Raw genomic sequence first — 13965 nt, forward strand, 5'->3', positions numbered from 1 at the left:
AACTTATTCTGCACCCAACACAGTATGTTGTCAACCCCTGACTCGAGTGTGAATTTTAAAACACACAAAAGTGCCCCATGACTATGAGTCAATCATGTGATATTAAGAGCAGATAATTAACTCCTTCCAGATGAGAAGGAATCTGTGCTTCCACTCAAGTAGTTAGTACAATTTACATGTAAATAAGTCAGCTAACTCACATTGCTTCTTCAGAGATCTTAATGGCCTAAGAAAACATTTAGGCCCAACTTCTTTGCACATTTTGGATGGATGAAGAGTATTCACTAAGTAGCTAATAAACCTGCTGCTTTTTGAGAAATCAGCATCCTCAAAAAGCAAGTTAGCTTCAGTGCAGGAAAGACTGCCAGGCTACCACATCAATTCCATTTATAGCAAAAAAAAAAAAACAAACCAAACCCAAACTAGATTATGAAGAAACACCTAATGAATTTAATGATGAAAAACATCTGATGTTCAGAACACATACATACACAATTTCAACAAAAGCCCAAATTATTTGGATAGTGTTTTCCTTCAGTATCACTAAACTTGAGTTAAAGTCAATGTATTTTATTGTTCACAACTTCCAGATGAAGTCTAAAAATTGGACTTTACTCCTTTTTCCCCATTTTGCTTGAATATTTGTACTAGAGCAACACACACAAGGACATTTGTATCCATACATACAGTTTTTCTTTTTTATTAACAATGTATGCCGTTACTGAACAAGGCAACTGCAAAATACAAGGACTGGACATATACATCAAAATTTTACAACCTGACAAAAAATTGGCATATGACTTATATACAGGTGTGATTAATAAAGATTACAACTCTACTGTATTTGATTAAACACAGTGCTAATCACTTACGTTATGAAAATATGAAGTTGATCATATAGAAGTCAAATTCTGGAATCTAAAAATAATGGCAGTTTAAAAACTTCAAAGCTTTCTATGTCCATCCATTTTACAGAACATCACTACAGCTCTTCCTAATACCATATACATGAAAGGTTATCAAAAATATATCGATGGGTCTATGCTAATGATGAACGCCTGTATTTACATTAAGTTAGCAAATACTTCACCAAATACTTTATATACAAAACTCAATTTGTCCTTTGTGAAAGAGTCATTAAAAAGTTAAAAACCATAGAAATGCCAGTTAGAAATAATGTGCTCCAAAAATTGGACTTTACAACAACTGAGAACAATTGAAAATAATTTATGAAAAAGCATGTTATTTTATTACGAGTACTCCCACAACTCTTCAGTTCCAATACGGAGTAGCAGAGACTTTGTCCTGCATGTTAAGTGGTATCTCCTCTTCTAATAATGCTACAAGAGAAAAAGAAACATTCTTCAGCAGTTTGTCACGCAGGCTTTGAAGAAGGTAGAAACAGTTCAAGGAAGCGATACTGTTCCCCTCTTCTCAGTGCAGTAAGCTCTGTCCCCCCCCATAGTAGCTCAAATACTCATTTCTTTCTTTTTAGAGACCATGGAATAAAAAACTCAATCTCAAATTCTGTATTTTAATACTGTTCTGAATGTCAACATCTTTTTACCAGCACTGCTTTTCAGAATTTCCTGGCTGGTTTTTGTATTTTACTGTGATGTTCTTTTCCAGAATGCTTTCAATGCCCATACCAAAAGCAGTCTCCTCTGCCAAACTAGATAACCCTCCAGCCCGTCTCTCAATGGAAAAGCAGCTCGGATGGGAACCAAGCATTCGCTCTAAAGGCGTTTCTATACAGACATGAGCACCTAGGCAATGCTGCAACACTAACCATGATGCTGAATTAATGTGCACATACTAAGGATTAGATGTCTACTGAAACATGGACTCTGGAGTTGCATTCCACTCAGGCCCATCAGAATACCAAAATACGGTTTGAGAACACAGCAGTGCAGTTTACAGGCCTTCATGTACATGCCAAAATATCAGCCTGATCAGACTCTGGTTTTCATCTTCTTCCAGAAAGAAGTGGCAGGCAGTATGAAAGCACTGTTCTTCACTGAATCAAATCAGCGCAATGCAATTGTTCATAATGCACTGCAATGACTTTGTCAAAGTGCTGACACCACGTAACAAGCAAAATTAGATCTTCCTGTCAAAACCAAATGAAGTAGATTGAATTTCTCTTTTTATCTCCAGAGATGCTGACTGCATTTTCTATGCTTGCTGCATGGAATTCCTATCTTCCAAATCCACCACAGCCTAACACGTTTATGTTTCAATCCTTATTCTTCAAACACTGTAACAACCAAATCTTAAACCTCTTTTCTGAAAGTTAAGGATGCGATGACATGTCCACCACCTTTCATCTATACAGTCTCTCCTACCATCTAAACTTGTCCACTTTTCCTGCAGATAGCCTTTTACTCTTTGCCTTCTCTTCTAATTGCTCTTTAACATGTCTTACAGAGTATCTCCCTTGTTCCTTTCAATTCACACTCACTGGGAGAAAGGATTTTACATCTTTGGTCTGCTCTCCTTTCTCCATACCATTAACTGTACCCAAAACACAAAATCCAGTTAACTTCTCTATGTTGATGATTGCACAAAAATCCAACTCTTCCCCCAGTGTCTGCTTCTTTCTACACACTTTCACATCTATTTGTATGTATCTAGGAACGTCTTCCTCAGATTCAAGTACTTTTCATCACAGTTCTTTTTGACAAACTACCAATCTGAGCATCGTGCCCAGGTTGCAGACCAATGGAAAACACTCAAGACATCAAATCTTTTTCATCCCTAGGTCTTTTCATTCAATAATTACAACAGTGTTTTACACTCTTTGTGATGTCTCTCTCAGATCTGCTCTCCTTAGCCCATTTGCACATCTAGGACTAATCCAGGCTCTGAGATTTTCCTTGTAGGCTGTGTTACTCTTCTGATTCATGTTAGAAGCTGCTGGCACAATTTAAGGCGAGATGCAGGAGGAGCAGAAAGTAACTGAAGCTATATAAGCATCTCTGCTAATGTGTCTGAAACCAGTTTAACAATCTTCCTTTCCTTAACACCTCAAATAAGTGTCCAATAGCCACTGTTTTTTTCCCATAAGTATTCTCAGTTCTTACCAGTTTAATTTGTGCTCTGCCGCTGGACTTTTGGCCCAACACTTTGAGTTTCTTCTTCTGGATTTGGCCGTTTCCCAGCGCTAATGCCAGTACCAAGAGATGCTCTTCCTGATAATTTAAAATCAGTATTTATAATTCAAGACACTACTGCTGTACTTCTATAAATTCAGGAAAAGGTGTTTTGTTTGGCTGGTTTGGGTTTTGGTGTTGTTTTTTTTTTCTTTTAATTACCTGGTTGCATTAAGTGTGACTGTTGATTGTCTCCATGAGCATAGCGTAAGATACTGCTTGCTTGACAGTAACCTGTTCAGATACAGTAGATGACAAATCAAATTCAGAACTTTAGAAAGCATGGTTACATTACTAACACTAACAAAAAGGGCAGTTTCTTCTCCATCAAGAAAAATCCTCAGACAGACTGTCCTGAATGTATTAAGTGCACACAGTCAAACACTGCATTTGTAGCAAACAGATTAAGGCAGTCTGTTCGGACACAGTAAAATACTGTAAGTTGTTCCAAAATTTAGCATTGGCACTGTGAGTTCCCCTCTTCCTTTTAAACTATTTGGTTACAGAAATAATAACAAATCCTCAGCCTAATGAAGCTGTAGAAAAACAAAACAAATAGATAAAAGCTATTTGAAAAAGCAGGCCAAATTAGCAAGAGCAGCTGCAGTTTCTTGTTCTGTTGTACTCTGCTTATGTTCTGCATGTTTAAACAAAACAAAGATTACAACCTTTCATGATGAATAAACATACACTGGGAATACAGTTGTGCTCTGTTAGCTTGCAACTTTGACCACTACAAGCCACATTTTACATTTTTGTGGAGTGACCAGAAGTTTGCTTACGCATTACAAAAATTTCCAGCAAAAAAAACAAAAACAAAAACACCTGTGGAATTTCATTATATATGGAAGAGTGTTAATGAAATCAGGGAAAAGGTAATGTGCATTTTGCAGTCAGATATACAAAGTGAACTCATCTTCCAGTGTCATTCATTTAAAATAAACCTAGAATACATTTCAGTAATTTGTTTTGTTTAGTCACACTTGTGATTCCCTTCACTTCCAAACATACCTATCCAGAACAATATTGATATTTCAGAGGTAAAGGTAAGTTCACTCTAAGAAACAATTTTTATGTTTCAAGAACAGAAACAAGGCCAGCTCAAGCTTAGACAGCAACTTCCACAAAAAATTATCCATCTTATTTTCATGTTCTGTCCATTTTTTTCCCTACTTGCACAGATTTGCAGATCCTGTACAGATGGGCACGCCCACAGTACCTTGCTGCTGAACTCCACTTCCTCCTGTATGAGAGTCTCCCAGGGCACATGACTGAACTCCAACTGTTTGACCATCTCCAGTTCCCAGCTGAGCTCCTAGTGAAGCAGGAAAAAAAACCAAAACAACAGCATTCCAATTTGGCAAATCCAACTGTTTGATATGTGTTGAGAAATTACTTTGAGAAAAGGAAAAACATGAATAAAATTTTTCTATAAATATAATAAAAAGTTAGAGATTTAACACTGTATACAAATACTACCAACACTGAATAAAACTGGAAGCAATTAAGTTGCTCCAGAAACTGTCTTGTGAGAACAGCTCTCTTACAACACACAGTGCCAGGGCCTTACACAAAGACATTTCAGCTATTCAGTTCCAGTATTTCTATGTATTAAAAAACAGTATGACTGACCTCCTGCACTGCTGCAACCAGAAATGCTTTCTCCTGGTGAAAAACTCATTAGGCCACCATTTCCATTTCCATTGGGGTTAGAAGGCACTGTTGCAAGAAGACCTAAGCAATGAAATAAGATATGTAGCCATAAAGACATAAACCAAACAAAACAATTAAAGGTAGCATCCGTTGTTCTCATGGCAGGCAATTCTCCATCCTCATTCCAAGTAGTCCAAGTATCCTTTATAATAGGACATCTCTCTCTCTCCCCTGCTGCTGAGATCTTCACAGGTAATTCAGTTACATAGCAGGCATTTTCCACATAATGTTCTGCATACATTTTCTAGTATATATTAGTTACAAGTGCCACTAGATTGCATTGGACTGCAGTGTATCCCGATTCAATATCTAGTATTATCTGAATAAAGACTACTTACAGCCTCCTGAACAATCTACATGCATGTGGTTTTCTTTCCAGAGAAAAGGCAAAGGTCCTTCCTAACTGAAATTAGGCAGAATGTTAACAGAGGCTGCAGTAGTTTTATCTGAATAACAGCACTTGAAAATATATCGTATGACTGAAGTTATGAATAACATTTTCTATCCAGTGGTGTTAAAACTGAGCTGTACAAGAGTAACATAATATTCAGAAGAACATACGCTGGTCAGTTTAATTAACCAGAAGTTTCCATAAATCCAGAGAAAATTTTCTGGACAAGATTTGTGCAGTCCACTTTAGCTCTTTTGACCCTCTTGGTTGTATTTAATATTTTCATTTATTTGGCTGTACAACCCTGGTTGCAACACTGAGTTCACACCTATCTATGGGATGAAATCATTAGCTGCTAGAAGGCAAGATACATCTACAAATAAATGAAGCCAATAGCCTACAGCCATACCCAGTCCTCTGTATCGTGAAAGCTGCTGGTAAATTTGTTTCATCCTCTCAATATTCAGACGACTTGCTTCCGCATGGTTTACCATTGGTTTGGGATAGTTAACTCCTATGACACATTTTGCAGCTTTCTGGACGCTCTCTGGGGCATTCCAAGGATCATAGATGTATTTTGCAGGGAAACCTCTAAGTACAGGCAAATAACGTCTTAAAAAAAAAAAAAAGAAAAAAAAACAAACCATTTTAAATATTGAGCTATTTGGCAATGTCAGTGAATTTACTGAAAATTCTGGAGTGTGAGTTACCTGATGTAATCTCCATTTGGGTCAGTTCTTCTGCCAAAACCCACTGGACAGTAGCAGTGAAAAAACTGCTGAAAGAAGGAACTACAGGACAGCCACATCCAGCTTCCAGCATTCACACTCCAATCTGCATCAAGTAAGAGCTCTTCAAAGACCTCAAGAAATTAGGGCAACAGGTTAGTCTGAACATGGCACATCTTTGAAACACTTGCTTCTCAAGAACGAATGGGAGTCCTCAATTCCAAAGGCAGTCCAGCTCTCCAATGGCACAACATTCGCAGAACGCTCAGTACACGGTTGCAAATACTTACCTAAATGCCAAACTCAAGAACAAAAGTGTGATAACCCGTTGTGATTTTTACCCTGTGAACAAAACTTGGAGACATCTCAGAAAGGGAAGACTGGAAAGTTGTACATCTTTGCTAATATAACCTTCAAAAAAAAAATACCCTCAAAGGATGGCTTGCCTATAAGTGCATTTGTTGCTCTTGGAAGAGCTGCTGCCTCACGTTACAACTGAGTAAGCTTTGCTCATTTCTACAAAGCAGGAAACACAAGGAACTTTCCCAACTCTGACTGCCAGTCTATATACCTCTACGTGTGCATTCACTAGGTGAGGAGGCCAACAAGTGAAAATCCAGAGTTTCAAGATACAAAAAAGTAATTCAGGAGCTGTATTCTTGAAGGCCACTAGTTAATCTAGTGATCCAAGGACACACACTTAGAGATGTATGAACCAACGAGACAAAAACCATCTTCTGTGGTCATTACTATTTGTATTAAAAATAATATATGAGGAAATAGATCTAAATTTGAAACTCAATCCTTCCAAAGCTTTCAAGTTCTAGCATTTTTTGTTTGTTTTTAATTAATATAGACAAGCCCATCATGCATTAAAAAGTTTATCTGCTCACTGATCACATGATCTAATGATGCAGGCTAAAAAGAAAGAAACTTTATTCTTTGAAGGAGAACCTGGGAGTTCTCTAAAAAGTTCTATAAGGGAGTTCTATAAAAGGAGTGTACAAAATAGTTTCCCAAATAGTTAATTCTTTAGCCTGTTTTTCCAAGTCCTCATTTCCCTTTCAAACTTGCACTGCATCCAAACGTTTTAAAGAATCATCATCATTTTTCTTCACATTAAGATTCTAAAACAAGATAACACTAACCAAGATCTCTCTCTATACAGAGAAGTATTCATGCTATTTTTGTAACACCTGGTGTATACTGCAATGTTTTCAAGCAATTAGAGATATTTAAGCATGAGTTGATTAAAAACAACCCTATTTTTCAAGTAATTGCCTAACAACATAGCAAGATTTTTAGATGAACATTAAATGCTTGCACTCAGCTGCTCCCCTAGATGCTGCCATGCAATAAGACTTAAAATCACATTTCCTCAGAAGGCCAGGTTAGCATTTGCTAGCTATGGATGTACTGAAGTAACACCCTTTGACTGCACAAGTCTGGTCCGTCTGTATACATGCACTGTTGCAAAAGTAGCACTCATCTGTAAAACACAGCCTTTTCATCTGGCTGAATTACCTGTGCATATTTATCTTCAATGAACTGTAAAAGGAAAATTCCTAAGACAGCTTATGTCCTTATGTAATCAAGACTTCCCTTTTAATTGAAGTGTGTTTACTTGCAGCTGATCTATTAAGGGAGATGAAATTTCATAAGACTGGATGCATATATAAAATGCAAGCTCAAAATTCAGAGGACAAGTACATTTATAAAAAACATAAAATAAAAAAAATATTTGTCACTATCATTATCATCATCCAGTGAAAGAAGGGTGACCCTTCCAAAAAAAAAGTAGAACTTTCGATTGAAGTGATAAGATTAAGTTACCACATTCTTTTGTTCAGAGGACTGATGCATGCGCTTTCAACTTCAGCATCTCCTGGGTATTTGCATGGAAATCAATTGCACTGAAACTACAGCTAAATGGCATTGCCCATACTGACCCTTCTAACATAAGGTGAAGGGACAGAAGTAGCTAAAGGGACACTCTCAGCTCTTAGTCTTCTCCCTTTAATTCCTGTGTTCTTCCTTAGCAGGGAAGCCAACATACATTGTGAGCAGGAACAGTTCATGAAACATGACTATAAAGACAATTTCAACTACAGGGTTTAACTATACTTCTTAAAATCATAGAATCCTTAGAGTTGGAAGGGACCTCTGAGGGCCATCTAGTCCAACTGCCCTGCAACGAACAGGGACACCACAGCTAGAGCAGGCTGCCAAGGGTCTTATCTATCCTCACCTTGAGAGTCACCAGGGATGGGGCATCAGCCACAAAATGTATAAATATAAATCAAAATTCAAAACCAAGAATGAGAAAGAATACCTTCATTCCTTCCTCCCAGCTAATCCAGAGGTCACCTCGAGTCAAAAAGCATGCCACAGCATGCCGAGCTAAGTGGTGAATCCATCCTTCTTGACGAAGCTGCGTCATAATTGCATCAATCCAAGGAAAACCTGTCCTGCCTTCTGCCCATTTGGCCAAAGCCTCAGGATTCTTATCCCACGGAATTTGAACACAGATAGGATTCCCCTCCATTTTATCAAACCGTGGATTGTTAGTTGCCGCTGTGTAGAAAAATTCACGCCATAACAGCTGGCCATAGAGGGAGAGGGGAGGGGAGCTGTTCTTTTTTACCTGAAGATTATCAAAGGAAAACATTTTATCAGGAAAAGATAGAGGAAAAAAAAAAAAATCACAACATTTAAGAATTTAAGGCCATATGAGGAGAGGCTGAAGGAGCTGGGAATGTTCAGCCTGGAGAAGAGGAGGCTCAGGGGGGACCTCATTGCTCTCTATAACTTCCTGAAGGGAGGTTGTAGTGAGCTGGGGGTCGGCCTCTTCTCTCGTGTCATTAGTGATAGGACCAGGGGGAATGGTTTCAAGCTGCGGCAGGGGAAATTCAGGCTGGACATGAGGAAGTATTACTTTTCAGAAAGGGTGGTCAGGCACTGGAATGGACTGCCCAAGGAGGTGGTGGAGTCACCGACCCTGGGGGTGTTCAAGGAAAGGCTGGATGTTGTGTTGAGGGACATGGTTTAGTAGGAGCTATTGGGAATAGGTGAACGGTTGGACTGGGTGATCTTTTAGGTCTTTTCCAACTTTGGTGATTCTATGATTCTATGAATGTGTAGCTGATGGTGTAGAATCATACCTTTTTGTACAGGTCCGTTAATTTGAAATAAAAGAGTCGACAGGACAAACAGCCAAAGCGGAGGTAGGGACTAAGCCCTGTAGGACTTGCCAGAAGGGAATTGGCGTTCATACGTGGTCTTTCAAAGTTTGCTACCCAAGCCTTAAAAAAAAAAAAAAATAGACCCAAAACACTCTACCATCAGATTACAGAGCAGGTAACAAAAGTTAGCAAGCTTACAGGGAGAAATCATGCACAAACAGTAACCGAGTCCACATGCTGAACAGGTGATCACATCATGTTGGAGCTAAGGTGATCAAATGTTCAAGGAGCTCTCCTCAAATCAGCAGAATCTCTAGTAAATAATTCACCTCAATGAAGAAGGTGTGAACTGTCCTCCAGAACTACTTATCCCTTCTCTAAACACAGAGGAAACCGCGACAGTTCACAGTACATTAGCTTTTAGAGAAACTGCCCTTCAAAGGTATGAGAAGCATTTCAAGTAAGGTTATCACCAAAGAAAAAACAAATCCATTTCTCAAAACAAACAGTAGCATGACAGACTTTCTCTAAAAGTTCAAGTAGTGACAGTTTGGTGTCATCTTTTAAAACTAAGAAACTGCAACTTGATTTACACCATTATACAAAGGCCCTGAGTATGAAGGGTTATTTTTTGTTTCTTTCTGGTGTTTTTCAGAGGGGAGGGGGCTGATAGTTAAAAAGAAGAAAACCCAATTTGTTCAGTTCTCCTTACGTTTCATTACTGAGAACAACTCTATTTTCCAGATACTTCACGTTCACAACATTATGAAATATACCTTTCGTTCTAGATGCCTTTCCAGTCGTGTGAGAGCTTCTGTTTCTCCCCCAGGCCATACTGCAGAAGGCAGACCATCTGTATCAAAACCTGAAAAACAAATTGAAACAAGGAAAGTCCTTGTTTGTCTCTACTGAAGGGCAATAAATTCTAAAGTATTGATACTTGATGGCATATTATTACATGCTGAGAACAGCCCTAAGATGGACATGTGGCAAAGTACAAGTTCTATAGCAGTTCACAACCAAGTTTTACCAAACTATGTTCAACAGCTCCAACTTGCAGGAAAATGCATTTTTTACATTCCACTATAAAGTTTAATGCTGAATGATTTTACTTCAATTCCACTACTTTTGTTTTTGTCCAAAGTGACCTTCCATTCATTTTCCAAATTATTTTCAAGTTTCCAGCTCTGCAGTATATTGGTTATCTCTAATCTACGACTTTTACTTTTTTATTACCTCACTAGTAGCATCCATGCTACCTTCAGAACTAACATCCCTATGTTTCATTGACTGACATACGTAACAGATTGGAATTACGATTAGAAATTCTGCTGCAGAAGATGAAAAAGAGGCAAGCTTTTTTCCTCTCCCTCTCCCCTAAGGACTGTTCACCAGGTACATGAGATAATGTGTTTAGTGAGATCTTTCTTTCTGAAGAAGGTTTCGAAAGACAGAGCAGCAAGAGCACAGCCAAAATTTGTGCAGAACCTTTTCTTAGAAATTTGGTGGTCATGCTGCATTTGTTTGTATATATTTCTGATGTTGAAATTTATACAAACAAGAGATTTTAGAATCTTCTAAAATAATTATTTGCCTCATTATCATCTTTTATGGTATCTCAAGACAAGCTTTTGGGGCTTTGTTTTAAGTTAGACTTTTTGTTGTAAAGTGATAGATCGATGACAAAACACAAGGTCACCAAACACATATAAAGCAAAGAAATAATAAAAGACTGCAGCAGCTTGATGATGACTTGGTATCTCGAGAAAGTGGCTGTGCTGTACTTCAAGAAGCTCAACAGTACTTTGTGTAGTTCGATCCGCCTGACCTCCCATTTAATCAAAACACCTAGAATGCACAGAGCTCATTATCCTTTTTTGTTCTATTTGTTTGTCATAATTGCCACCAGCTAACAATTAACCAGAAATAGAACCTCTTTCATGTGGTTATTTTAGATATTACGCTTTCAGTGGTAGGCTCCTTCTCTACTCCTTCCTCAACATCTAAACAGCATAAGAACTTACCTAGCTCTTCAAGTGACGGGACACCGTATTTCTCATCGTGGTCATCAGAAACTGGAGTGGTGCATTTCTGCATTACCTCTGGGGTTATAGTTTCCACTGGCATCTCCAGTGGTTCCATCCTACTAATTAGAGTCTGGAATCGTTTGTATGTAAGAGGTGGCTGTCCTCCATTTAATTCTATTATTCTGGTTTTAAAAGGAAAAAAGAATAAAAACAAAGTATGTTAGACAACAGGATACTACAACTTTTTTTGGCTGTTTTTTTGTTTGTTTGTTTTTAATATATACATCTAGACAGGCAGAAAAAATGTTGTGCTATAAAGACAGATATACATGATAATCCAGACAATTTGCACCTTAATTCTAAACCATCGTTTTGTTCTCACTGGGAAAACATAAATCAACTGTTCAAAACCAAGTTAATTAATCTTAACTTCTGGGTTGAGGAAAGTTCCTTAAGAACGAGAAGACTGCAGCAACATAGGTGAGTTAGCATGATCTTAGTAAGATGCATCCATCTGCATAAAAATATAGCATTATTCTACTCTGGCATTCAGGGCAGAGTTCAGTGTTACAGCTGAAGTAATACTGAGAAAAGATTAGGCTGCCATTTACGTGCAATGACTTGTCAAAACACAGTTTTCACTTTCTGCACTGCCCACCCTCAAATCTGTAATCTTGGAAACAGGAACAGCTCAAGAAATAACTTAAAGCAGTAAACAGAATCAACTGCTCACTTACGGGCAGGGGGAAATGAGAAGGAATTTTGACAGAGGGGTGGATTTTCAATTTAAGATTTAAAAACAGCCACTGGTTTCAAATCAGTGCAATTATTCCCTTCCCCCCAGCGCATCTAGCAATTTCCCATACACATGGCTTATGACACTAAAACCAGCATCTACCATAACAAATTACTTACTGTTAAGAGAAGCCCAGTCACGTTTTTGAACAGTTTGCAGATTATGTTTCTATAATAAGGAGCTAACAATAATCCATTTAAATAGATCTTTGGAATAATAAACACCACATTAAGTAACAGAACACAGGGATATCAAACAATCCCCAGAGCATCACTGGATGCATAACTTACAGAAAACAGTTTTGGGAAAAAAAAAATTGAGGACCTTTTGCTAACTTGCATAGAAATGAAATTGAGACAGAACAAACTAAAACTAAACAAAAACAGATAGCAGTTGTCAGAAGTGACAGTTGTTTGCACCACTTCACTATTAATTCAGAAAACTAACATTATTGTCAAAAAGAACACAGAATCAAGTCTACATTTCATAGTTTTCTGTATCAATTTTGGAGATGCAAAATTCTGCTCAGTGTGCAATAAAATTTGTACGAATAGATGGAAGAATAAAAAATATAAAACAAATGTGTAGTTAGGAAGAATGAAAAGTGTTCTATATAGAAATTAGCACACGCTGTATAGAAGATACTGTATAAAAGCCATACTTTTTTTTATAAAACCAGAGGTAATGGTAACTTACTTGTCTAGGTCATATAACGTGTGAGAAATTCGAACGATGACCTCCACTCCAGCTTCACTAGCCAGCTTCTTAATTGCTGCATCTCTCTCCTTCCCAAATGGCTCAGAATCATATTCAATAGAGAGTTTTGCAATGCTCCATTCCTGAAACACAAAACAAATATGTGGTCCTTCAGCAAACCAGCTGATTGATAGAGTGAGGAGAAGAAGAATGGAAAGGGCATGTTGTAACACCAGCTATTGTCTGTGGAGATAAAATACACAAAGGTACAAAATACAGAGATATAGATGCCCTGACTGACAAAAAAAGCAGCCAACATTCTGATATCTAGGTTGGAATCAGAACAAAAAAAGCCTCTATTGATCTGCCCCATTACATTTCCACAGAAGCTTTGAAAATTCAGCTTTAACTTTAGGATCCACATACTTAAGAGTCATAACAGAAGGAAAAGACGACACAGGCTGTCTTCTGGACATCTTTGAGTAGTGGTATCTTGCTGCTCTGCAAGCTCTTCACATATGCCTGTTAACTTCAGCAGCAGAGCTGAAGTTTCTCTTTTTCCTTCCTGTTCCAAACTCTCCAGCCACCAAGTCCTACAAATGCTGTAATTAAGCTCACAGCAATGAGCAGGGGAAAAGAACCAAAGGAAGGCATCACTCACAAAGCTGTGGTTTCTGCAACAGCAGAAAATAGGTGAGGTGAAGTGTGCACAAATGATCCTTCAAAGACATTTTGTCCATCAAACTATAAAGAAGCACTCTTCTAAACCCAGTTATCTTAATCAGGAGACCTAAACACACCAGCCAGACTATTTCAGAGAGCTAGACTTACATCAGAGGCACAGGGATACAACACTGTTAACTTAGGCCATTGCTTCACTTCTTGACTCCTTAGCCCTCACGTAGATGGAGCATAGGTACAGTACTTAGAATAAACACCTCTAGGGAATGTGTGGCATCCTTCCACCCTTACATCTGCCAACACTGACACAGCAGGCCCCAAACCCTTTAGCAGCCTCACTCACTCTTACACAATGTTTATTTTACATTTGGTGGTGTAGAAACCATCCATTTGACAGCTGGCAGCACATTTTCTTGAACCCTTCTTTCCTCTGGCACGTTGAAATCATGAAAAAAAGCACCCAAGGGCCAGAACCACACTGCACTTCTGTCTCTGTGCACTACTCCAGAAGATGACAACCTACTGTGCTTTCAGTAGCAATACCAGCAGTAGTGCTGAGAACGGGTGACACTAAATTAAGTCTTAAGGGAAGCAAAGGT

The 13965-nt window shown here is 38.2% G+C and overlaps 1 protein-coding gene across 2 annotated transcripts in view; it reads right to left on the minus strand.

Moving 5' to 3' along the window:
• Positions 1–684: 684 nt before the first annotated feature.
• Positions 685–13965, minus strand: part of CRY1 (cryptochrome circadian regulator 1) — a 34928-nt gene continuing 21647 nt past the window's right edge. For both annotated transcript variants that reach the window (XM_048956813.1, XM_048956821.1), the window contains exons 3-14: positions 12686–12828; positions 11191–11375; positions 9943–10031; positions 9146–9286; positions 8317–8628; positions 5967–6118; positions 5666–5868; positions 4785–4886; positions 4372–4467; positions 3315–3386; positions 3084–3191; positions 685–1340 (exon numbers count right to left, since the gene is read on the minus strand). In XM_048956813.1, the coding sequence (XP_048812770.1) occupies positions 3088–3191; positions 3315–3386; positions 4372–4467; positions 4785–4886; positions 5666–5868; positions 5967–6118; positions 8317–8628; positions 9146–9286; positions 9943–10031; positions 11191–11375; positions 12686–12828 (1599 nt within the window). In that variant the 3' untranslated portion in view covers positions 685–1340; positions 3084–3087. The remainder of the gene's footprint in view (positions 1341–3083; positions 3192–3314; positions 3387–4371; positions 4468–4784; positions 4887–5665; positions 5869–5966; positions 6119–8316; positions 8629–9145; positions 9287–9942; positions 10032–11190; positions 11376–12685; positions 12829–13965) is intronic.

This window comes from Lagopus muta, chromosome 1 (assembly GCF_023343835.1).
Source record: "Lagopus muta isolate bLagMut1 chromosome 1, bLagMut1 primary, whole genome shotgun sequence".
NCBI classification, from domain to species: domain Eukaryota; kingdom Metazoa; phylum Chordata; class Aves; order Galliformes; family Phasianidae; genus Lagopus; species Lagopus muta.